General features: G+C 59.5%; 1 protein-coding gene across 1 annotated transcript in view; it reads right to left on the reverse strand.

The window, feature by feature from the left end:
* NAV1 (neuron navigator 1) overlaps window positions 1-26546 on the reverse strand; it is a 72868-nt gene that overhangs the window by 29920 nt on the left and 16402 nt on the right. Inside the window, exon 5 of the mRNA XM_084275808.1 lies at window positions 25687-26442. Coding sequence (XP_084131934.1) covers window positions 25687-26442 — 756 coding nt within the window. The remainder of the gene's footprint in view (window positions 1-25686; window positions 26443-26546) is intronic.

The raw sequence follows: 26546 nt of genomic DNA on the forward strand, positions 1-26546 counted from the left end.
GCTGACAAGCAGTGGCAGCCCCGATGAGACAGGTTAAATCAAGCAGGTCAGAGCTGGTTGTAGAGGAGGGTGAGCAGGGCTGGTGAACCCCCAGGGCACCCAGTGTGACCACACACTGGTGCATAAGGAGGATGCCCAGCCCCACATGTGTCAGGCTGCCCTGGTCCAGCTCCAGGACACACCTTTGCAAGGCATAGGACTTGTTAATTAAATCTTCATCGTGGCCCTTGCACACTGAAGGAGTTAATGAAAGGCAGCATCAAGGACACTGCCCCAGAGCCTACAACTGGGGCTCCAGAGCTGCCCTGGGATTGCAGGTGGGCAGGGAGCGGGGATGAGGATGGGGACATGCAGGTGGCAAGGGCAGAGGGATGGAGCAGGAAGGGGGGACTGCATGCTTGGAAGCAAAGGCTCAGATCACTCTGCTCTGTGGCTGGGGACAAGGGGACCCTGTGCCCCTTCGGTGGGGTAGGCAGAAAGGGCACCTTGGCAGATCAAGGGCACCACAAAGCTGCCAGGTCCTGCCCTCAGGCTGCCTGAAAAGGTGGGCTTTCAGGCTTGAAATGGCCATGTCCAGGGCTGGACATGTGTCCTTGGCTGTGCAATGAAAGACTCTGGAGGGGAGGCACATCCAAACCTTAGGGAAGGGCAATAAAACTCCCACCAATGTCCCCAGGTGGGTCCATGCAGGGAAGGATCATCACCCTCAGCTCCTCCACCCTGAGCCCAGCTCCCACGGCTGTGGAAGGTGGCACACACATACCCTGTGGACTGGGGCACGATGGAAGAGCCATGGCTACCACAACACTGCCAGCTCAGCAGCGTGCTCCTCACAGGCACAGCTCCCCCTCAAAACCAGCCTGGTTACCCCCCCCATGGCCCCCCCAGCCACCACCCCAGGCCAGCAGAGCATCCCCAGGAGCGAGCAGTGGGGCAGGGGATAAACACTCACAGTGCCCCCCACCACCCTGACAGAGGGACTGGCACATGGGTACCCCCTGCAGCAAGGACCCCCCCAGGGCACCCAAGGTAAGAAGCATCATCCAAGGGCTTGGGTGGGGGGCTGGAGCGTGGTTCAGCCCTGGTATTTCAGGGTGGTGGCTCTGACCCCCCATCCCCAGCTCCAGCCACTCCTGCCCAGCACAGTTTGCTGCCCTGAACCCCTGTTTCTGTGTGACAGTCCAGCTCACCCCAACTGCTGGAGATGCCCCAGGAAAAGCAGCAACTCTCACTGGGAAAGAGCCAAACTGTGACTGGAGTAGCCGCACACCCACCTCTGGCACACACCCACTCTACTGCCAGTGCTCAAGTGCCACTGCCTGGCCCTGCTGTGCCAGGGGGGTGACACCAGGGCCCCCCCAAGTCTGTTTTCCAGGTGCAGCGAGGGGCTGGGGACAGTCTTGGAGCTGGCTGAGTCACAGCATGCCAGAGCTGAGCTGAAACCAGAACCGCTGGGAGAGGATGGAGTGTGGGAACGGCAGGAGCGCGTTGGATTCCTCTCCACGTTGATTTAGCTTCCCCCAGCCAGCTGTTTGCAGCTGCCAGAGCAGCAGGGACGGCTCAGCCTGCACTGTGGTGGGGTCAGGCACATACCCTGCCTTGGCCAGGCCCACTCCCCCGTCAGTGACGGCTGGGACGTGTCCCCCCCTCCTCTGTGTTCCCCATGTGAATGGGGCTGAGGGCTCAGGGACCTGCTCTCCTGTCTGCTCCAGCTCCACGCTGGCTTGCAGCCCCATCCACAGCTCCTTGCTGTTACTGCAGGATCCATCCTGGCTGTCCTGGGGGGGGAAGGGGGTGCTGGCTCCAGCCCTGTGCTCCCCCAGCCTGTGCTCCCCCAGCCCTGTGCTCCCCCAGCCCTGTGCTCCCCCAGTCCTGTGCTCCCCCAGCCCTGTGCTCCCCCAGCCCTGTGCTCTCCCAGCCCGGTGCTCCCCCAGCCCTGTGCTCCCCCAGCCTGTGCTCCCCCAGCCCTGTGCTCCCCCAGCCCTGTGCTCCCCCAGCCTGTGCTCCCCCAGCCCAGCCACACTGAGGACGGCATCTCCAAGACACAGCCACATTCCCCAGGCCCTGTGCAGGGAGGCCAGAAGGTCCCACTGGCTGGGTTGCCCCCCCAGTCGTCCCCCCCCAGCTCCCACTGCTACTCCCCTGTTAACAGAGCACTCTCAGTGCTTTCTTTAACATCAGCCAACACAATGCAGCTCTGCTTTGCACATGGGGAAACTGAGGCAGGAAGTCCTAGCCCACCATCCACAAGCACCGGGCAGTGCTGCCAGCTGTATGATGGTGGGTGCTGGCACAGCAACCTGGCACCGTGGGTGCCCAGCCCTGACCCTGGCACTGCCCATCACCCCTGTCTCCTGCCCCACACAACCAGGGGAGCAGCAGGTACTCTCATCAAGAGAAGGAGCATCGGGGAGGCAGGATGTGTGACTGGAGGCAGCCAAGGAGGAGGAGGAGAGAGCCATGCCTTGAGGGGCTAGCTTAGGGCAAGGCGCTGTGTGCCATGGGTCTGACCACACAGGGCACCACAGAGCCTGGGCAGGAGGAGACCCAGGAGCTGTGCCCTTGCCCAGCCCTTCCTGTCACCTCCAAGAGTGAGTGGTGGCAGCTCCTCTGCCGGCACAAAGGGCTGTGGAGCCACATCCCCACAGCCAGGCGCTGCCGACGTAGCCAAGTACGTCAAGGAATGAGGAAACCATCAGCTCCAAATGGCTCGTGACAGCTCATTTCAAAGGAGCATGTGGCCAACAGCTCCTGCTGGGGCCAAGCAGAGCCGCGTCCACGGGACACGTGTGCCCCATGTGCCTTGGCACAGAGACCTGCGCACGAGCGTGCGCTGCCCCAGAGCTTGTTTGCATCATGTACACATTCATGTGTGGGCCACATGGGCAGCACAACCCCCTCTGCCTGTACAAAGGGGGGTGGGTGTGTGCACCATGCACACTCCTGCCCGTGTGCTATGTGTGCAGCCACGGGGCTGGCAGCATCCGATGCCAACGCAGCCAGGCTGGGCTTGCACAGTCTGCCCCCCGTGTCCGTATGCTCGGCACGGCGCTCACACACACACACACACATTCCCTTGTCCCCCCGTGACCCAAACCCCCTCATTCCAAAGGGTGGGCTCAAACCTTCTCCCAGTGACTCAGAGAAGATGGATGCCAGTGGCGAGTGGGAATTTTCCATAGAAGGCCCCACACTGCCCCTGAGTCACGAGGGTCAGACCCCAGCACACAGTAGCTGCGATGAATTTCCTCAGGCTGTGAAACATTTTTAACTGGTTGCTCAATTCCTTCCAGTGCATTGAAAAATACACTAATAAACCCTGCAATAAAAGCTGCTCTCCTGGGGCTGGGAGACTCCTCCAGCCCAGCCCGAGCTCCCCAGCTCCACGAACTCTTGCACAGACACACGCTTCTCCCACCGCGGCGCCTCAGCCTCTGCTCCCAGCTGCATCTCTGAATGAATCAGCCCAGGCATCATTGAGCTGGTATTTTCCTTGTGAACGCTCTGCTCCGGCACCCCTGGGGCTGGCAACCAGCCCGAGGGGAAGACCCAAGAGCCCCCCCAAGCCCGGTGGGTTCCCAGCTCACACCCCGCAGCGTGCGATTGGGTTACCGGCCTCTTGGCGCGCCGACAGCAGAGTCTTTCCATATGGAGTGTAATGGCTTTATCCTGCGCTCCTCACGTCCAGCTCCTGGGCAGGGGGATGGTCCCAACCTGCAATCCTTCTCCCTGTGGCTTAATTAATTCTTCTCCCCCCACCCCAACAGCGACCAAGCAGGGTAAGTGAGCAGCAGAGCTCGCTAACAGGACTCTGCAGGGTGACTGCCAGGCCTGTGGTGTTGGCTTCCAGCGTTGGCCACCTTGTCCAGCCTGGCCCCCTCCCCATGGTCCCTGCATGCGTGGCCCCTGGAACAGGGATGGCTGACTGGTGCCTCCACCACAGCCCGAGCAGACAGAGGGGAGAAGCACAGACACCGTTCCCCGGCTGAAGGCTGCAGCCCCCGGGCTCGGTAGAGCTGGAGGTGCTGTTCCTGGGGGGTGCCAAGGGGAGGGAGATCCCCATTCCTGACTCCTGCTGGGGGAGGCAGTGGGAAGAGGTGTCAGGACCCCACTGCAGCACGGCCACCCCATCTCTCACACCTTGCTGGAGCTTCCCACAAAACAACTCATCTCTGCCAGGGCAGCTGCAGCGGGGAAGGAAGCCCCTTCCCCTGCCTGCACTCACCATCCCCACTGCCACAGCCCTCCATCCCCACCACCACTGCCCTCCATCCCCACCACCACAGCCAGCCCTCCATCCCCACCACCACCACAGCCCTCCATCCCCACCACCACAGCCCTCCATCCCCACCACCACAGCCAGCCCTCCATCCCCACCACCACAGCCCTCCATCCCCACCACCACAGCCAGCCCTCCATCCCCACCACTACAGCCCTCCATCCCCACCACCACAGCCAGCCCTCCATCCCCCCCACCACAGCCAGCCCTCCATCCCCACCACCACAGCCAGCCCTCCATCCCCACCACCACAGCCAGCCCTCCATCCCAACCACCACAGCCAGCCCTCCACCCCCCCCACCACAGCCAGCCCTCCATCCCCACCACCACAGCCCTCCATCCCCACCACAAAGGCCTCCATCCCACCACCACAGCCCTCCATCCCCACCACCACAGCCCTCCATCCCCACCACCACAGCCCTCCATCCCCACCACCACAGCCAGCCCTCCATCCCCACCACCACAGCCCTCCATCCCCACCACCACAGCCCTCCATCCCCACCGCCACAGCCAGCCCTCCATCCCCACCACCACAGCCCTCCATCCCCACCACCACAGCCAGCGCAGGCTGGGGCAGCCCCGCACCCTGCGTGGGGCCATCGGTTCCTGCTGGCAAGCGAGACCTGGAGCTTGGCAGCGGTGCAGTGGTGACAGGCTGGGACTTCAGCCGAATCAGCACTTCTGGGGTGATGGCTGCTGCTAAGCCTTGCGAATCGCTGCTCCTAACAAGGGCAGGGCTGAGAGACCTGGAGCCTGGACCCCGTCTGGCTCCAGCAAGCCAAGCTTTTAAAAGGGATTCAGACTTTCTCAGGCTAGAGCAGCCATAAATCTAGTTAATTGGGTCTCTCCCATACACAAGTTTCCAAGTGAAGCCGCTGGAGAGATCCAGAGCGGGCCTCCAGCCCATTTGCGGGTTGTTCTTTCAATGGATGCTGTGCTTGGCCCCAAACCACCCCACCTGCCTGTTCAAATTACAGCTTCTTTCTCAGCAGTGAGAGCTTCGAGCTGCTCAACACCCTGTGCATCCCACCCCGGTGCCACCCCATTGCTGCTGCACTGATGAGCCAGGAGTGGCCAAAATCCTCTGGAGGGGGGTGAGGGGGGGGCCTGCACATGGCATCGCACCCCCCTGCAACCCTGCTGCCTCCAAAGCTGCTCCTGCAAAGCGCTGGAGGAACTGGGAGTATCCCAATGTCCCCTGAGCTCCCAGCACTCGGGTCTCCAAAATAACCCAGAGGAAACACCGGCACAATTTGGGGAGGAGGAGAGGGGGTGCAGATGGCAGGTGGATAGGTCAGATTCACACACCAAGGGTTGCCCAAGGCTCTGGAGACCAGCACACGATGACACTAACCCCCTGATGACAGCCTAGTGGCCTTGGGCACATGGAGGTGGCATCACTACTGGTCACTGGGCTGTCACCAGCGGAGGGGTTAGTGACATCTCCTGAGACATGTGCTGGGGGCTGCCCTAAACTGGGGCCCTTGCACAGTGGGGTCAGGCTGGTGATGCAGAGCACCGTGCTGCAGTGCCACCCCTTCAAAGTTTGCTGTCTCCCCAGGGGCTGGTGTTACCAGGGCATGCTGGTGCCAATGCTGGCCAGGAAGATGGCACAGCTGTACCCAGCCTGGGATGTCACCCCCCCAGCCTGGGACATCACCTTGAACGCAGCCACCAGCAGACGCTCCGGGCGATGCCACAGACCCCGCAGACAGGCACACAGAAGGAAAGGGAAAAAAAAGAGAAAGGAAAAGGGGGAGGGGGAGGAAAGCTGAACAAAAACCCCACGGCGAGGCAGAAGGTGCAAACAGGCCCTGGCTCAGAGGCCCTGGAGCAGCCGGAGGCAGCGGGTTCACGTTCCCCACGCGTCGCCAGGCGCAGGTCGGACATTGTGGATATTCAGAATTCCAGATGGCTCCTTTTGGGTGGTGGTTGGGGTTGGGGTTGGGTGGGTTTTTTTTCCTTGCCTCATTTCCAAGGCAACAAGACTCACTGTCATCTGCTAGTTGCCATAGAGATTTCACCTGATTCTGCTTCAGCGGAAGAGAAAGCCGTGGAGCTCGCTGCTGCCGAGCAGCCACGAGCCGCGACCGCCCTCAAACTTACTGGGAAGAGCAGAGATAAATAGGGCTTTATATGATGGAGGCAATGGGCCGATTCAGAAGATCAAGGGAAGGAACACTCTGGGTTTCTATAGCACAAATCAGCCCTTCAACTTAACTGCTTCGGTGCCCTCCAGATGTGCCCTACATCTGGAGACGTCTGGAGACATCACCACACCCCACTCCTGGTGCAGGAGGGGGATGTGGGAGCAGGGAAATCCTGCCCCCCCCCCCACTTCTGGCTGCATCTTGAGGATCCCTTGGGGATCCCACAGCGCGACAGGGGCACAGGCCGTGACCTTCCTCCCATAACCACCCTCCCTCACTGCGCACAACCCCGGCCCAGAGGGTGAGCAAGCTGGGAGGAGCGTGGGGCAAGTGCAGAAGCAGCCAGGGAGGAGGGAGACCCTTGGGCAAGGTGGGGAGATGCCCATGGGCTGCGCTCAGCCCAACTCAGCTGCCACCAATGTGAGGGTTAAATGCCACGAGCCCCAGGGGAGCATCCCACAGCCCACCACAGGCAGTGCTTGTTCCACACCGGGCGCTGGCACTGCCTCAATGGCCCTGTTATTGCCCAGGATCCTCCACATAGACGGTGTGGAGGTGTCCATGCCCTGAGACCAGCTGCAGCCCATGGTTCACAGTCATTCCCCCACACTCGTGTTTGCCCCCAGGTCCTGCAGCAGCTCCACAAACTGTCCTGCACTCCTCCCCAGCACAACCAGTCCTTGGGCTGGGCACCAGTACAACACCCTGCACCACTGCAGCCCCAGATACATGCACCCATCCACCCCCTTCCTTCTGCAGTTAGACTGGGAGTAAAAATCCAGGTGAAAACCTGGCGCCGTGAGAATTCACAAGGCTGCCCACACGCAGGGCAGCCACCCAAAGCCAGGTCAGGAGTAGCTCAAGAGCCCTTGGACTTGTCATCAGATGCCCCAAGTCAGCAGAGCTGACAGCTCAAGGGAGCCAGCCTGGGGCTCTGTTTGGTGAGGACATCCAGTCCCATGGGCACAGCAGATCCTGGATGCTGGCAGGACGGCCACAGGAGCACAGCAGGTAGAGGTCCCCACACCCATCACTCCCCCTTGGGCACCCAGGCCTGGCTGAAAGGGCTTTTATCAGCCCCAGGAGCCAGCCCCTTCTTCAGCCCACATCCCAGGGATGGCAGGGAAAGGCCCAGCCGGGCAGCTCTTGGCTCAAGTTGGCTCTGTTTTGCAGGAGAACAGAGTCATTAGCAGAGCCAAACTCCCCATTCCCAGCCAGAACACGGCCATGCTTGGGGAAGCTTTATATTCCCAGAGACAAACAGCTCACATTTGCTTTAGAACTGTTGGAATTGCACCCACTGGGACGGAGCAAACAGGGAGCCTTTTGTCCCCCTCGCCTTGTGACTGGGAGCTTTGTGCAGAGCAATGCGTTGCAAACACAATTCTCCCCGGCCTCAGCTGGGCTCTGCTAGACACTTGGTCTGTCTGTGTGTCTGTCCATCACCAGATCAGCCAAGGAGCCCTTGTGCATCTCCAGTAAACATGTAAAATGTCGTCCCCAGCTCCACACACACCCCCCTCACCAGCCCCTGCCCAAGGAGCTGCTCATTAGAGTTGCCAAGATGGACCTGAGCCGGACCCGACACGCAGCCGGGGCTGGAGGGTGGCTGGAGCTCCTCACCTTGCTGAGTCACGGCGGTGGGAAGCCCAAGCTGCAGGAGGCTACAGGCAGCAGAGCTGCTCCCTGTGCCTGCAGCTCACCTCAAAGCAAGGGAGAGCAGCTCCCAGCATGGAAAATCCCAGCACAGCAAGGGCACGAAGATCAGACTGTTGTCAATCTCCAGGAAAAGTGCCCAAGGCCCATCCTGAATAGGGGGGGGGGCTCTGGAGTGCTCCAGGCAATTGCTCCTGAACCCTGGAGCTGGCAAGACCCTCTCCAAACCACTATGGGCACCAGTGCTGCTCAGAGCTGCCACCCTGGTGATGGGCAAGGGACAGCAAGGGACAACATACCTGGAGGAGGCAGCATCCTGGAGGGACCAGCTGAATCTCTGGCCTGGCCTGGCTGCAGTGCCTGGAGCTCCAGAAGAACAAGATGCCCTCAGTGCTGTTCTCCTCCAAACCCTCAGTGCTTGTGAGCCCACCCTGGGCTCTCTGCAAACTCACCAGCATCAGACCCCAGGGAAAGTCACCAGCCATTGTATGAGGTGGTCACCCCAAAAACACCTTGAGAGATGAGGCAGGGCAGGAGGAAAAGCACCTTGGGCTCCCCAAGCCCTTGGGGGCTCCCCAGCTTAAACGAGTTCCAGGCTCGTTAGTGGATCTATTGTTGCCACCTCCCACGGGAGGAGGGAGATAACAGAGACTATTTTTGCTTCCATCTGGGGAATCGTTTCCCCTCCAACATGTACTGCCACAATGCTAATTTTTTTAAGGCTGATGATTAATTGATGTCAGGCTCATTATGGGGCCAACAGATCCCTCTTCCCCAGGAGCCCCAAGGACAGGAGGGACACGTTTTGACAGATGTCGCTCGAGCCGGGGTGTGAGTGACGTTCTAACAAGGGAGCAAAAGAGGAGCCATCACCATGGAAAAGCCTGGAAATGGGAAGGGAAGTGGCTGCACGTGACCCCAGCGCCCTTCCCCGCACACCCTCTAATCAGCCCTTCACGCTCTGCCCTGACGTTACCAGGGCTTCGCTCCCAGAGATAAACGCCCATTGTGTGAGCAGGGGGGTAATTGAATCTCCTGCCTGTGGCGCGGGCAGCGGGGAGGGCTCAGCCTTTCTTCTCCCCCTGCCCCAGCCTGGCAGGAGGGCCAGGTGCCAAATTCCCTCTGGCACGGGGTGCAGCAGCCTGCGGAGAGCCGGGAACAAGCCCGCTGCACATACGATCCCCGGGATCCTCCAAGGCTTCAGTGTCTCCCTCCACCTGCGGTACCCCAGCAGTGGGATGGGTGGGTGCTGCCAGCTGGAGCGGTGCCCAGGGAGGGGGTGAGGGGGTGTTTGGCCCTACCAAGCAATGGTGTGAGATTCACTCTCCAAAAATCAAAGCTGCATCCCCAATAGCAGCTTGGGCAGGGCTGAGCACCAATATGCACATCTTTAGGTCCCTTTGGTCTACCCCACAGTAACTGCCCAGGTGCCATTCACCCCAAAGCAACCCCGCTCTGTGCTCCCCAAGGTAAAGCTGTGAGCTGCAGGAGATGCGCTTGGAGAGGGCACAGCAGCCCTGAGGGCCACACAGCAGCACCCAGTAACTCAGCAGAGAGCTTGGGGTGACCCAAACTAGGACAGGTGAACTCCCCCACCCACTCAGCCAGCTCCACGAGGGCCACCCCCGCTGCAGCAAGGATGGGCAGAGCATCATGTCCCTGCCTCACCCAGCACCCCATGAACACTGACGTTACCTCTGCCAGCCTTGCTCCCCACTCCTCCAAATGTGCCCCGGGAAGGTACCTTCCCCCATGGGAGGCAGGAGCAGTGCCAACCCCACGTGCATCTCCCTCCATGTGGAAGGACCCACACTGTCCTCTGGCTGCTTCCAGACCAGCTCCACATCTTGCCATGCCCTCAGTGGGTCCCCAACCACCAGGAAAAGGGTTTCTTGAACAGCAGTTGTTGTCCCCCCCACCCCCACTAAAGGTGATTTGCAAGATCCTGTCTTCCTTGGGAAATCTGGATGTGCTGTGGGAGGGAAGGGGATGCTTGGGACCAGAAAGCTCTATGCCACCACCGTAGGAGCTGCCACGTGGTCCCTGCTCTCCTCCCTGGGACCCCACAGCAGAGGGTGGGGGGTGGCATGGAAGAAGACCGCTCTTCACCTCAAATCCATTGTCTGTACGGTGGGGAGGGGAGGGACTCTGATTTAGGATTCAATGTGAGTAGCTGCTTCTCCACCCCACCAGCCCAAGTTTTACTGCAGGCTTGGGATGGGCAGAGCAGGAAACAGCCTGGCAAAAGCATCGACACCGAGTGGGGGGATGTCATAGAATCCCAGACTGGTCTGGGTTGGAAGGGACCCCAAGGGTCACAGAGCTCCAACCCCCTGCCACAGGCAGGGACACCAACCTCCAGGCCTGGAGCTACACAAGGTTGCCCAGGGCCCCAGCCAACCTGGCCTTGAACAACCCCAGGGATGGGGCACCCACCACCTTTGGGCAGCCTCCTAACTCTCCACCATGTACCAGCTCCAGTGACCACCCTCCCCAGCACCAGGGCTGAGTGACATGGAGTGACAGTGGCCCTGAGCCCCCAGGTGCAGCGACTCGCTCAGACGCTACACAGGAGAGTAGCCACCTGCTCCCAGATCCCTGTGCATCCCAGATCCCCCTGTCCCCTGCATGCTGCAGGAACTATCTAAGCATGCCAAGAGCACACCCAATTACACACTCTGGCTCAGACAGTTTGGGATCTCCCCCATTCCCCCACCAAGCTGGAGCCAACGCCGAGCGCACGGCTCCCTCCTGGAACCGTGACCGACAGCAGGGTGGGCTCTGCAGCACCACAGCAGCCAGGGTTTCTCTCCCTTAAGACATCCCACCTCTACACAGTGGTTTCCTGCCCTGGACAAGCCTGCTCCATGGTGAGAAGCAGCTCCACAATGTGCTTTGAGATCTTCTCCCCGAATTTGCTTGCAGGGGCCCGTCCGAGCACCGACAACGCCACAGCCGGCGCGGGAAAAGCTGAGCCAACGCTACAGCTTGTGGGGAAAAGCATCAGCCAAAAGTCACTCCAACAAGGAAGTGATTTGTCTTCTTCTGGCTGTGCTTCCCCCGGACAAAGGAGCGTGGTGGGGCTGGGAAGTCCAGCTGTGATCACGTGCAGCCAGCCCAGCAGAGCAACCACCGGATCGGCAACTGGGAGCGCTCACACCAGAGTCCTGACAGGTAAAACAGAACAGGGGAGGGGAAAGGATGGAAAAGAGGAGAAACATCGTGTGACCCCCCCCCCCGTCCCTGCCCCCCCTGGCTTGTTCCAAGCCAAGCATTGCATCCAACAGCTCTGAATATGAAACACACACAATGAGCTCCAGCGAGTTAATTAATCCCTTCAGGAACGCTCTAAGTGATTGCAGACAGTTTACCAAGGAGGGAAATAAAAAAAGAAGAAGAAATTGGAAAGTCACTGAAAAAATTACCATAAAACGTTGCTTTTTCTGCTCCAGAATGAAATACAGTGAGATCTGCTGGAGGGTCTCTCCACTCTGCAACACTCAGAGGTGATGGGTTTAAGCTGTGTCCCTAACAGCACTCCAAGCTGGGAGCAGCAGCAGCCCGTCCCCATCACAGGCTGCAGTGGGACATGGTGGGGGGAGAGTTTCTGCAGGGGATGAGGCACAGCATGGAAAAGTGTCCATGGTACCTCACCCATTCCAACCCTCCAGGTGAATTCTGCAGGTTGGAAGTGCAGAAGCACCAAGAGCAGCACCAGGCACGAACCCGGCTTGTGGAGCAGGATGAGGCCTCCAGGTGATGAGATGTTGTGCTCCCTGGTGATGCTCAGCCATGCAAGCCAGTCCCCTCGCCAGCCTCCAGATCCCCTCTCCATCTCCACACTCCCTCTTGCCTCCTCCACCTTCTCCAGCATTTCACACCTCCAGCTGATGGGCAGAGAGCTCAGCATGGGCTGACTTCTGGCCTCTGCTCCAGCAGGCACAGAACCACATCCATCCACATCCTCAGGCAAAGCCACTGTGGGCAGGTGACCAACCCTGCCACCCCCCTCAAACAAGCACCCAGAGCTGTTTGGCAGGGGTTCTCTTCCTCCACCCAGTCCCCCCCCCTCCACCTCCAGGGAGCACCGACCCCTGTCACAGCGAGGGAGGAATTAAAGGGCACAGCAGATGCTTTTAACTTCCATCTTTTCAACCATTTTCCTACTTGTAAAACTGGGATTTATTAAAAAGGGCACTAGGAAACATATTTTTCTCCTGTCAATGAAGCAACTTCAAATTAGATGGGATTTTAAAATTAAAAACACACCCTGAACTTTCATTTCCACTTGAAATCACTCCGGGTTTGAAAACCAGACTCTTTTCCCCTATGCCCTCTCCTGGGTTTTCCCCTTCTCTCCTGTTCTCACCATGGTTTTGTTTAAAAAATCATCAAGCCAGGGAAAAATTCCAGGGCAGGAAAAGAGGGAAGAAAAGAAGAAGGAAACTGTGGCTTTTGCAAACCCATCTCCACACAGGGGAGAAGCTGTGCTCCAGCCTTCCCTTCCTCCTCTTGGAAAGCAAGAGGCACTCAGAAGGATGAGGGGATATCACCTATTAACCAACAGCCTGCACACCCCCAGCAGTGGATGCTGCCTCACTGACCCTCTGCCTCGCTCCCCTGGTCAATGTGGATCCCCCAGCACAACATCCAGCCTCAAGTGGGGAAAAAAGGGATGGATGAGCCAGGAAAACCACCCTGCGTGTCGTGAGACGCAGCTCACTCCAGCACTGACCATACTGCAGAGACCTGAACAGCTCATAACAGGGATCCTGCTCTGATGAACACAACAACCCTGAGCAGTGCTGCTCCAGGCTGGGGCAGAGCAGCTGGAAAGGTGCCTGGAGAAGGACCTGGGGGTGTTGGGTGACTGTGACTGACCATGAGCCAGCAGGGTGCCCGGGGGGACAGGGAGGCCAAGGGCTTGTGTCAGACCCAGTGTGGCCATAGGTCTGGGGAGGGGATTGTGCCCCTGGACTGGGCACTGGGGAGGCTGCACCTCGAGTGCTCGGTCCAGTTCTGGGCTCCTCACCATCAGAAGGACATGGAGGTCCTGGAACGAGTCCAGAGAAGGGCAACCAGGCTGGGGAAGGGGCTGGAGGGCAGATCCTCTGAGGAGCAGCTGAGGGAGCTGGGGGTGTTGAGCCTGGAGAAGAGGAGGCTGAGGGGAGACCTTCTCACCCCTCCCCTGCCCTGCCAGGAGGGTGCAGAGAGGTGGGTGATGGTCTCTTCAGCCAGGGGACAGGAGATGGGACAAGGGGCAATGGGCTCAAGCTGCCCCAGGGCAGGGTCAGAGCAGATGGGAGGGAAAAGTTCTTCCCTGGCAGAGTTGTCAGGGCCTGGCACAGGCTGCCCAGGGAGGGGGCTGAGTCCCCACCCCTGGGGGTGTTTAACAGAGGGGAGATGAGGTGCTGAGGGATCTGGGTCAGCACAGGACAGGGACAGTTGGACTCAATGGTCTTAAAGGTGATTCTGTGATACCCAGGCGCTCTCACTCAGTGGCAAGGTCTCTCCCCACACCAGCGTGCTGTGCTGCTCAGCAGCTGCAGAACGCTGGGTGCTGCCGAAGGGGTCAGGATATCCAGCACCCCTGAGCATCCCCACAGTTTCAGGGGAGTCACTTCCACCCCAGGCTGATCACAGTGCCAGAGCTTCCCCACTGCAAGGTGTGTTTTAGGGACAGCTGCCACGCTCTCCACACAGGACCCGGGTAACGTCTGCTGACGAGCGAGAACACTCCCGCAAGGGGATGAAAAGCTATATGGAAATGGAAGATCATTACCATGATCTCCTTGGAAACATCCCATCAGAGCAAGTTTTTCTTCCTCCTCCTCCTCCTTCCCTCTCCCCATGTGCATGAATTCTGGCACAACTGTGCGTCGCTTGGCGTTGCCTCAGCACTGTGGGTCCAAAACGCAGGCGTCTGATTTCTAAAGCCATTGTCTCGGATGTGCTATTGAGCTGCAAAACATGGATGGGTTTGGGATGGAAAACAGGCATCCCTTGCAATGCAGGAAAAAAAAAAGAGATGAAGCTGGCACCCCAGATTTGATTCGTCTTTGAAGCTATAGAGAATCTCCAGCAAATTAAATTCCCTTTATTCCCACAAAGGGGATGAAAAGAAATCCGAGCAATGAAAACAAATCAGCACCTCTGCACCCACCCACCCCCCCAAAATGGGAAACCAAGAGTGGAGCAAAGGGAGAGCAGAGCAAAGGGAGAGCAGAGCAAAGCAAAGGGAACGTGGCTTCATCCCACCGGGCACCACAGAGCGGATGGTTCCAGAAAGCAGCACGGTGGGGCTGTGCCCTGTAACACACTCTGCTTGGGAATGGCCAGAGCTGGAAAAGCCTCTTTGCAAATTCACTTCTGAATAAGAGCTCTGGGTTTGTCTCCTCCCTACGTGCTGGTCCATCTCCTGAGCGCTCACGCAGCCTCTCTCCAAGGCGGGGAGATTTTCCAAGAACCCCAAGAGTTGCACCAGTCTCAGCACGCTGACTCTTCCCTGAGGAAATCACCCCAGAAAACGTGTGACTTGAGATTGGGTTTCAAAAGCCAGCAGGGCTGGGGAGCACACAGCAGGGCAACCAGCAGCTGAGCCCAGGTTTAATCCTGCCCCCAGGTTCCTGTACTTTCCCTGCTGATTAATAAGCTATCTGATGGGAAGCGACCTCCCACCGCCACGCAAATTCTGCTTGTAGAGGGTTTTCAGAGCACCTTTAAAATCCCAGCCTCCAGGCCCTGCTCTGCATAGCCCCACAAGCATCTCACAGGCTCCAGGAAGAGATTCCCTTGCTCATCCCCCATGCTGTTTTATGAGCAAGGGGGCCGCTCCCCTCCCCTTGCAGGAACACCAGCCACATGTTCTCCATCTGGGAGCAGATGCCCACGAGCCAATAAGCTCAAGTTGGAAAACTAACTGAAAATAGCACAAAAATTTCTGAGTGCTCTACAGACCACGGCCAGATGATGGATATTTAGTGCTCCAGGAGCACTGCACAGCTAAATCAGGGAAATGAAACTGAGATGGCAGAAGGTGCTGCTGCCCAAGTGCCTGTCCCCTTCCAGATGTTCCTGCCTGTGAGGATAGAGGGCCTTGGTCCCCAAACTGCTGCTGTGCTCGGCCTGGAATACTGAAGGCCACCAGCTCTGTCCCTCCTACAACCCTGAAACCACTGGGGGTCATTCTGGTCTCCAAAGTAAAACCAAACAGCTGCAGAGCTGCTGTAGCTCTGTCAGGCTGCAGCGTCTCCTTCCCAGCCCTGCTGGCTGAGGATGCTGGTGGGATGGGCCATGCTCCAGCTGAGCCCCAGGGGAAAAGGCTGAGACCCCCACATAGGGCAGGAACCCTCACTGCCCCATCCCAGCTATGCCTGTGGCACCACCAGCACAGGATGGAGGAGCAGAAGGTCTGGGGCTTGTTCTGGGTGCTGCTGTTCCCGTGGGGTCAGGACGCAGCCGACTTTTGGGTGTATTTAACCACTCAACAGTGAGAGACAGGAGGTCCAGACAGTGAGACATCCAGCCTCAAATCAACCCAGGGTGAATCACCAAGATGGAATTTGCCAAAGGACAGGGCTGAGTTATCTGTGAGCCCCCAGCCATGCACAGCCTGAGGCACAAAACACTCAGGTCTTCGTCTGGGAGCCAGGCAAATGCTGGTGCCTTGGTGTTTCCCCTTGGCCAGTGATCACACAACACGTTCTCCAGGCCCAGCAGGATTTTAACCCCACGCCAAGCCTACTGCAATGTCATTCAGGAGAGAAACCACTGCTGGGAGCCAGCTGGTCCCTTGCACAGGAGCACCTTTGCTCCCAAGACCCATCATCATTGCCAGCCCCAAGATGAAAGATGTGGCCTGTCCAAGGTACCTCCACTGCCCTGGAAGGGGTTTTGTTACATTTTTAATGGACCTGGGAGGTACAGGAGTGCCAGGCAGCCACCTTCCACACTGCCTGGTGGCTGCTGGAACAGCACCGGAGAAAAGCCCGTGGGCTGTGCCCATGGGCTGCCCACCACTGCTGGCCTTCATCACCCTCATCTTCCCCAGCCAAGCAGGACCAGAAAAGCGACGTGGCAAGGCCTTGATCCACTCCCACCTTTCAGCCTGAAGCCCCATCCAGCCCAGTGAAGCCCAGCTGGGGCAGGAGGCTGACTGCTTGGGAATCAGCACACCCCTCTCCATGCCCACAGCAGGAGACTGCCCGTCTTCCCTGCTGGGATGGGGAGGAAGCAGAACTTCCTCGTTTCCCTTGGTTTTGCTCTGCTCATTGGGAGTTTGGAGCTGTCTCTTCGTCACTCCCTTGGCACAGTGAAAGTCTCGAGGCTGAAGGCAAGGTGGCTGCACAAGTCCACACCTGGGTGGCCACAGGTCCTGAGCACAAGGTAGCAACGGTGCCCATGTCCCCACATCAGCCCTGCCCTAGAGCTGGATCATCCCAGCTCCCAGCCTCCATATGTCAAATGTTTTCCCTCCTGGTTTCAACACGAGGGAGGAACTCAGCTACCCCCCCATCCCACAGAGCAGCCCTCCCACCCCGAGGCACATCACAACTCCCCTGCCTTGCCCAGCTCCACCACTGCCACGACACTACACTCGCCCCAGCAAAGCCTTCTCCAGCTTCTGAGACACCAAAGCTGGGAGAAGCCTCAGGATGGGGAGCAGGTCCCTGTGAGGCTGACAGCGTGTCCCCTGCGGCACCACAGTGGGAACCAGCTGGGGAAGGATGCTCTTGCCCCATCAAACGTGTGTGCTGCCAGCCCCAGCTCACCTCGGGGAGTTCCCGCGCCACAGCGATCGATGTGAATTAGCCACTCTCTATTCTTCCACTTGTTTGCATCAGCTTGGAAATATAATGACAAGGCAGAGATAAAGTGAAATGGAAACACCCCGAGAGCATCTAACGCTTCCAGCCTGGGGCCTTCATTACAGGGATGAGTTGCAACATCGCAGGTCCCAGCCCCAACAGCAGGTTCCTTTGCCTCACTTCCCAAGCACGACCATCTCGGCCAGCACCCACATCTCCACACACACACTGGGCTATGGAAAAGCAAAGGTTGCTCCCCATGGGCTGGGTTTTAGGGAGACCAAGCTGTGCCACCACGCTCACTACAAAAGGTCCTGCCAAAGATGGGGCCACGCAGCTGCGCCACGACAAACGGGCTGATAAAACCACTGGGTTAAACTCCTTTCCATGTCAATCTGGGCTGGCAGGGGACCACAGGTACCCTAAACCCCTCTCCGTGTCAATCCGGGCTGGCAGGGGACCACAGGTACCCTAAACCCCTCTCCATGTCAATCCAGGCTGGTAGGGGACCACACATACCCTGAACCCCTCTCCATGTCAATCCAGGGTGGCACAGGACCACAGGTACCCTAAACCCCTCTCCATGTCAATCCAGGGTGGCAGAGGACCAACCACACGTACCCTGAACCCCTCTCTGTGTCAATCCAGGCTGGCAGGGGACCACAGGTACCCTGAACCCCTCTCCATGTCAATCCAGGGTGGCAGGGGACCACACACACACCCTGAACCTCCTCTGTGTCAGTCCAGGCTGGCAGGGGACTGACCACACATACCCTGAACCCCTCTCCGTGTCAATCCAGGCTGGCAGGGGACCACATGTATCCTGAACCCCTCTCCATGTCAATCCAGGGTGGCAGGGGACCACATGTATCCTGAACCCCTCTCCATGTCAGTCCAGGCTGGCACAGGACCACACACACCCTGAACCCCCTCTGTGTCAGTCCAGGCTGGCAGGGGACCACACGTACCCACCCCGAGAGCAGGATGCTGCGCATGGGCGGCGGACGCGTGATCGTGAGCCGCGTCTCCGCAGCGAGTTATTCTCAGCCCGCAGCCACGCGCAGAGCTCCCGGGGATATAAATAGCCAGAGCTGGAGCCCTACCTGAGTCGCAGCTTTTAATGTGCTTCACGCCTGCCTGCTGAATCAGGCTGCTCAGCGCAGGGTGGCACTGGGACACGTGCAGTGGTGGCATCAAGGACATCTCTGTCCCTCTGGAAAAGGGACAAAGCTCCACAAAAGCTCAGCTTAAGCCAGTCTGGGCTCCCAGTAAAGACCAGTTTGGGTTTGCCCAAGACTTCCTAAGAAGCTTGTCTGGTTGCAGGGCCTCCCAGCCAGCTTTGCCACACCTGGGGACACAACCTTGCACAAGCTGGGCAAAGGTGGGACATGCACCAACCCCAGATGCCAACCACACAGGCTGGTACCCAGCAGGGCCAGTGCTACACATAGAATCACAGACTGGTCTGGGTTGGGAGGGACCCCAAGGATCACAGAGCTCCAACCCCCTGCCACAGGCAGGGCCACCAACCTCCAGGCCTGGAGCTACACAAGGTTGCCCAGGGCCCCAGCCAACGGGGCCAACACGGACATCTCCCCTCCAGCTCACATCCCACAGGCTTCAGTGCCCAAGGCACAGCCCTTCCCAATTCTCCCGGGTCGCAGGAGAACAACCACAACCTCCAGCAGCTTCAACAAGCTGCAGAGGACCTCAGCCACGAGCTGTCCTTCCAGCTCACCGAGCAGGGGAGGTTCCCATCCCGGAGCTGAACCCTGCCAACCAGCTGGTGAGCCAACGGAGCTGGCATGGAGCCCAGCCTCCCTGTCCTGTCACCTGCGGCTGCGAGTCAGGCTCACAACCTGAGGAGCAAACCACAGCTTCAGGAGCGTGGCCCAAAACCCTCAGTTCCAGTTCCCAACTAGAGTCACCTACTGGGTCCCCTTTAGAAGGTCCCTCCTAGCCAGCTCACTATCCTCTCCTTCACCACTGAGCAAGACCCAGCCTGTGTGAAACAGGAGGCCAGAGCAGCTCTGCCTGTACATCTTCCAAATCTAATTCCACAAATTCCTTCTGGAAATTCAGGAGGAGGCTTCAGGCCAGGACATGGGGCAGGGGAAGGCTGCAAAGTGCTCACCTCCTGATGAGCAGGAGGACTCTAGGGCTGAGACACCGACGCTGACACAAGACCTAAGAGGGATGTGGAGTGAATAAATATCACCAGGTAGTTGTGGGAAACCCTGTGGTCCCTAGCACTGGCACATTCCCATGCTCACAGAGGTGGGGACACATGCCTGGCCATGGTGGGCCACCTCCCTGCTGCAGGGCTGCTCCCTGGGGTGAGGAGAGCATCCTGCCCAGCGGTGCTGTGCTTGTGCTGAGCCTCCCCTACACGGAGTCAAGCAGCTCCTTCCAGCAGGAGATGGATCTCAGCCCTTCTCCTGAATTAATAAAAAATACATTACTGCCTCAATTGGACAAGACAAATAACAGTGGAAGGGATGAAAGGGATGCTCGAGCCAAACAAAACCGTGGAAGGAAGGGATTAAAGGGAAGACAAGCAGACCAGCGGGTGTGCTGGGCACCGCTCTCCAGTGTCACACCCGCCTTGACACAGGCACATCTCCATTTTGCACAGCTTCTAATCTCAGCCCTGCAATGCAGCATCCCCTGCCTTCCCAGCTCCCCTCCGCGCTCAGCTCCCCGGCTCCGAGCTGCAATGCAGCAGCGGGGGAAAGCCCTGCTCCCCCTTAACCCACCCCCACCCCAGCCCCTCCATCCCACCTCAAGGCAGCACCAAGCCCCCCTGGCTGGGCTCCTTGCCTCACATGTACTCTGCTTTCCTGAGCTTACTGCTTCCACAGCCAGAGAAGCAGCAAACCCTCCCCTGGATGCCCCAGGAGAGCTGCTTCACGTGCCTGGAGGAGGACGTGACTTTGCACTGTGGGCAGGAGATACGGCAAAAATCACACCACATCTGATCTCCCACCCCCCCCTCCTGCATATGAGACACCCTCAAGGTGCAAAGCCAGGGGAGGACAAGGACTGAGCCACCCCCAAAGGATGGAGCCATATCCCTGCTCCACCCCACAAGTGGATCCAGGCTGGGCAGTTTCACCCCTGGGTCTGACCACAGCTGGTACCAGAAGCACTGACACACACACACACACACGGCCCCAGGGCATCGCCACACACACGGGGCACCACATGCCACACACGTGGTGGCACAAAGGGGGCTCTGAACCATGCAGGTGCCCAGCAGGTCACTTGGAGGACACATCAGTGGGTCTGCCTGGCACTGCAGGACCCAGGCAGTGGGATGGGGCTGACCCTGAGACCACAGCCCTGAAGAAAACCACCTGGGCATCCCTAGGCAGTGCCAGGCAAGGTGAGGGCACAGGCTGGCTACAGCAGAGGGGCTGCCATCACTCACAGGGACATCACACACACCTCAGCTCTCTGCTGAGCTGGAAGGAATCCTACCCTGTACCACGGGCAGGAGCATCAGCCAAGTGCTGCCCTTGGATCAGAGTGGGCAGGGAGTAACAGCAGAACCACTGCCTGGCACCACGAGAAGCAGCACAAGAGGCAATGCTGGTAACCTAAATGGACCTAACAGGGTGATGGCAGAGGGGACTGGTACCCCACAGCCCTCCTCTCTGAGTACAGAAACGTGTCCCAGCATGGGAAGCCAAAGATGTGAAGCTGGGGATGGGGCACCAGGAGAGGACACAGAACTACCACCAGTTCCCCAAGTGCCACCCAAGCTGGAGGCACATTGTTCATGAGGCACCTGGACCTGACAAGACCCATGGGGGGCTCAGCAGTTGATCTCAGGGACCACAAGGCCTTGGAGGGACATCACCCAGGCCCCACTGTGGTCACATCATTCCCCCCCCCCAGCAGATCCCAAACAGCATTTCCAGAACCACATACAATTTTGCATTCATCCAGATTCTCTCCGATTCTCTGGGAAAGCCCCTTTTGAGCAGCAATTTTCAGGCTCTTTGGGGGATGTATTTGCTTCAGCAGTGCACCCCCAAATATTTTTGCCATCCAGTGTTTTTTCTCTGCTACTTTTCCATAGGAAAATTTGAAATACAAATCTGGATATGTTTTTTTTCAGCACATTTTCTCCACTGCCATTATCAGGGGGGTCATGGCACATCCCAAACAGCTTCAGCAGAAGCTCTGGGAGCCTCAGGTCACATTTCCAGACCTCCTTCCCAGCCCCCTGAGCCATCTCAGCTGGAGAGAGGAGGCACCACTACTTGCTGTCAGCTCCCAGGAACAGGTTGGAAGCAGAAACACCATCACATACCTCTCCCCTTTCTCCTCACTGCCAGAGAGAAATAAAACTCTACCCCATCAACCTCATCACATGGAGGCCTTAAGAGAGGAATAACATTGGAGTGACAGTGATATCAGGCCTGCTTTATGAGGCAATAACCCTCTCCTGTCACTGGGAAGGGCTACTTGGTCTCTGACCTCCTTATGGTCTCCGACCTCCTTATGGTCTCCTGCCAGGGAGTTTGGCCATCGCTGCACCGAGCTGCCACCGGCTCGTTAGGGCTTCATTAAGCTGCCAGCCATGCTGTGGGGCAGGGGCAGGAATGCCATGGGGCAGGAGCACTCCTTCTAGCCCCATCCCATCTGCCTGGCCAGCAAGGATGGTCGTCAGGAGGGGATCTCCTTGGGAAGGGATACCTTGGTGAGCTCACCTTGGCGGGAGTGGGGAATGTGCTGAGGCAGGACGCAGCAGCCACCGGCCAAGCATCTCTCCTGCGCTGTGATTTCTCTCATAAACTGCCCACAGTCGGATACAACATGAAGCTCCTGCCCTTCCAGGAGCCCATCTGCCCACACCAGGCCTTTGGCTGCTCTCCTCTCCACCACCAACGGGGCTGCTGGCACCCGCTGCCCAACCAGTCGCCAGCCCCAGTGTAGAAGGGGTCTGCCCTGCCAGGACCACAGAGGTACAGGGGTCTCTGTGGGCACACGCTGCCCACTGAGGGCATCACATCCCTGCTGGGGTGTGGGTGGCAATCCCTACCTGCTGCCAGGAGGGTCGAGCTGCACCTGCCGAGTTTGACAGGGCTGCCAAGGCTCCTGCAGGGAGCATTTCAGGGAACACCATCTCCCCTGGGATCACACGTGTGTCCGCCTGGCTCCAGCCCACGCAACACCCACCGCTTACCCGCTGAGGAGAATTAGCAGCCACTTAAGAGGCAGCACACACAGCAAGAGATGGGCAAGGAAAGGGCTGCACAAAGTAGCTGCAGGATCTCAGAGGTGCTCCGGGGACCTCTAGGTAAAGTGCCCAGCAATCAGGCTGGGCACCGCGCCCCAGCGCGAACAAACTCGCTCACAGCCCATAATATGCCTCTGCACCTGCATGCAGAGCTGGGCACGGGGAGCTTTGTAACCACCAGCTCTTCCACCACGCTGGCCACACTCCTTCCATACCCTTCATCCCATGGCCAGGCGTAATGAGCACCCCCAGCTGCCAGGAGGCTCTGATGAGAAGCCTCGGTCCTTGGCTGATGGGAGCTGTGTAATTTGGGGGATGGAAATAGCCTCCACAAAGCACATGTGGTCACCATGCCCTGCTGACCTCTCCCTCCTCGCACAGGCTGCTCCACTTTCAACGTGGTTACTCTCCTCAGCAGCTCTACAAAGGCTTTGGTGCCATCCAACAGATGACACAGCAGCAGCAGCCACTGAATGAGAGGTAACATTTGGCCACCACTAAATAAACTATGTTTTTGGCCAGCAAAGGCTTGGGAGTGCTTCTGGCAAGAGGAGGCACTCAGCAGGGATGAGAACTCAGGTGTGGAGAGCAATGACACACGAGGTCTCTGCAGAGCAGCCATGGCTGGTGGAGCAGGGAGCTCGGGTTAGGCAGAGGCATCCCAGGCTTCTCAGCACAGGTCAGCAGTTCAAGGACAACAAGGTCTGCAGGAGCTGCAAGTCCCAGCAACGCCCACCACCTCTTTCATCCCAGCACAACCCACGCTCGTGGGTCTTCTCCTGTCACTCTGGCTAGCCTGGCCTCCAGCAGATGTGGCCAAACCGCTCTGGCTGATGTTTCTCTTGCCAAAGGGATCCAGGAAAAAAAGCAGAGCAGCCTCCTCTCCCTCCCCAGCACTCCCAGTAGCAACCACAAGAAAGCCCCTCTCCTGGGGGCTTCTCCAGCCCCAGCTGGTGAAGCCCAACCTCCTGGGCAAGTGGGACCCTGTCCCTTCCAGGTCCATCCCCACTGCAGGAACAACCCCTCTCTGGGGCAGCCAGGCTGTGGAAGGTACCATCACACCTGGAGAAGGTTTCACCCGCCTGGCTCACACCAGACACCAAGCAGAGGGGTTAGACCAGGGGTTCAGCATGTGGCCATGCTCCCACACACCCCAGCTCTGGTCCTGCCACAGCCACACAAGAAGTGACCGAGCAGCCATCACCACTGCCACACTGCTCCCTCCACTGCACATCCCCAGCTCCTCTGGGCATCCCTGCCACGCTGTCAGGGACGCACCAGGTCATGGTTGGTGTGGTAAAGTAGGCATGACTCAACAGCACAGCTCCCATGAAGGTGAGAAGTAGAGCCACATGGAAGGAAAGCAACGTTTCAGCAGGGAGAAGCTCCTGGCCTGCCCACCCCAGCTGTTGTCCCCACCTGACACTGGACAACCAGCCCTCAGTCCCTACTGAAAGAAGCTCAGCAGTCTGTATGCCTTGGAAAACGATGTATTTCAGCAAATGCACAGAGCAAGGGGACAGATTCAGCAGCACTTGGCCCTCACAGGCCAGCTGGCCAAGCCTTCAGATGGTTAACACAGTCCAGGAGGATGCTCAGCACCTCCCAAGGTCAAGGTCAGGCCATGAAGCAGGCCCCACCACAGGCAAAGGCTAGGCCACAACCCCAGAGACCAAAGCAGGGGCTGGGGGCACTTTCACAACCCATGCTCTTCCTCAGCATACACTTGTGTCTCTGTCCTGCAGGCAGGGCCTCCAGTACTCCAGCAACTGCAACAAACTGGGAACCACTCCCCCACAGGCTGGCCAGGCCAGCAAGGCCTTTTCTTGTGGCTACAGAGGAGACCTCCCCATCTAAGAGCAGAGCACCACAGGGGGACGCCAAGCTGCCCCCAGCTACACCAACACCAGTGGGTTGAGATCTGTTAATCCCATAAGCGACAAAGCCCCCCACACCCCTGCCCTGCTCCCATGGTGTCTGGTGTCACCCCAACACCAGGGCTGAGGACACCCGTCCACGAGCCCAGCTGCAGGGCAGCCTGATGCCCCACAGCCTGTCACGAGGCTGATCTCACATGTCCATCCCTGCAATCCGCCCATCCCCACCTCGGGCTCATGCTCTGCCTGTCCACCAGCTGCTTGTGGAGCCCCAAGGAGCCCCAGGATGCTCCAGCAAGCAGAGAGGACCCCTGCCAGGGAGGGGGTCTGGTATGGCACACACCACCTCTGCTGCTCTCACAGCTGTGCATGGCCAGGGGGGCTGAGGGCGATGGTTTCGGAGGGTCTGTGTGCATCATGACACCCCAACGGCTCCTGGAGCAGCACAGCTTTATGGGTGGCTGACTTCAGCACATGCTCCACCTCTCCAAAACTCCCCAGCCCCAAGTCGGGGCGAATCTCTCCCCTTCCTCCCCACAGCAGAGATCTGCTCACAGCGCAGCTAGCAGAGAGCATCACCTTGTGATTCTGTGATCTCAAGCCAGCTCTCCAAATGCCACAGAAGCTGCAGGTCCCCTAAAAGGGGGTCCCAGGCAGGGAATTTGAGAGGGATGGATACACCAGGGCTCCCAGCCCTGCCTGTACTGCTGCTTTCCCCACCACCACCAAACACCAGAGCTTTAAACCCAGCCAACTCGGGCACTAGGAGCATCATGGCAGCTACACAGCCCTCATTTGCCATCTTCTCCCACCGGTTTGCCAGCCCAAGCAGCGCTCTTCGGAGCCACAAGCACCCACCATCCTCATCCAGCCAAGCCCCCTGAGCCCACAGGCGCTGCCGGTCTGGGTCTAGGGGAGAGCAGAGGGCTCCCGAGGGTGCCACAGTTTCCTGGAGATCAGTGTGTGGCCACGAGGGAAACGCAAGGGCTGGGCATGACCCAGCGCCACAGCCCACGGGGGAGGCAGCAGGTCCCACCATCAGAGGCACCGCAGGTCCCACCATCAGAGGCACCGCAGGTCCCCAGCGCCCCATGGCTCTGACGAAACCCCTCCGTGCACATAACGAGCTCTCGACCGCGCAGGCTCAGCCATCAAAGCCACGGGCTGGAACCGGCTCATGCAAATCTTGTGGCAGCATCCTCAGAGGATCCTCCTCAGCCTGAGACCAGGGTCTGGGAAGAGCTCTCTGGGACGGGAAACCCCCTGCCCAGCGGCACAGACCCCTCCGCCCGGCACCTCCGGCCGCAGCCCCCCAGCGAGGGGGGCCAAGGTCAACCCCGGGGACAAGCCACCCCGATGGGGACAAGCCACCCCGATGGCGGGGAGCAGCTGGGACACCTGGCCAGGCAATTCCACATCCTCTTTGGTGGGCTATAGAGACGTCCCAGAAAAGACACGTGTGGCTGGGGGGGGGTGGGTGAGGACGAATTCGACCACCACCCACCATTCCTCCTCACCAGGAGGCTGCACAGCCCAGGCGAGAGCTGCTGGCCACGGATGGCCCCTTCCCCACCGGAGGGGCGCATCCATCCCCCCCGCACCCCTTCTCCTTGGCCCCGGCCGGCCAGACTCCCGCCATCGCCCGTCCCCCTCGGCCAGGCGCACTCACCCAGCATCTGGCTGAAGAGGAGCTGCTCCAGGTCGCCCAGCACCGTCACCACCAGCTCGGGGTCCACCTTCAGGTAGGGCTTCTCCTCCGTGCCCGCCGCCACCGCCGGCCCCTTCCCGCCCAGCAGCTCGTCGTCGCACTTGCCGCCTCCGCCGCCTCCCCCGCCCGCCTCCGGGGCCTTGCTGAGGGGCTTCACCTCCGCGTAGGGCCCGCGGGGGATGCGGCTGGGTTTGCCGGCGGGCGGCGGCTTGGCGGGGCCGGCGGGGCGCGGCGGCAGCAGCGAGTGCTCGGAGCGGGACAAGCTCCGCGACATGGCGGGCGCCTCCCGGCCGCGGGGGCCGCCGCCGCCTCCCCGGCCGCCCCCTCCCGCCGCCGCCCCCGTGGCCGACGCCTTGGCCATGTCGTCGCTCCAGCGGGGCTCGTAGAGCTGCCGCTTCTTCTCGGCGTCGGTGAGGAAGGCCAGGTTGGTGAGCGACTTCTGCTTGCGCAGGTTGGAGCCGGCCGGCAGCCGGCCCTCCGCGCTGCTCGCCTTGAAGACCCGCAGCTCCGCGCCCCGCGGCCCCGCCGCCGCCACCGGCGCCGCCGCCGACTTCGCCCGCCTCGGCATCACCGCGCCGCCGTCGGGGCCCCGGCGGTAGCCGCGCTCCTCCTCGCCCAGCTCCACGTCGGGAAGGCTCTTGATGTTGCTCCCCAGCATCCCCGCGCTGGAATCATTTAACCCGCCGGGCGCTGCTGCTGTTGCTGCTGTTGCTGCTGCTGCGGCACCGAGGACACACCGGGCGAGAGACAGAGAGAGAAGCGCCGTCAGCGCCCGCCCTACCGGCGCGGCGCGGGGAGGAGCGGAGCGGGACGGGGAGGAG

The sequence above is a fragment of the Gallinula chloropus genome (assembly GCF_964237585.1).
Source record: "Gallinula chloropus genome assembly, chromosome: 27".
Taxonomy (NCBI): domain Eukaryota; kingdom Metazoa; phylum Chordata; class Aves; order Gruiformes; family Rallidae; genus Gallinula; species Gallinula chloropus.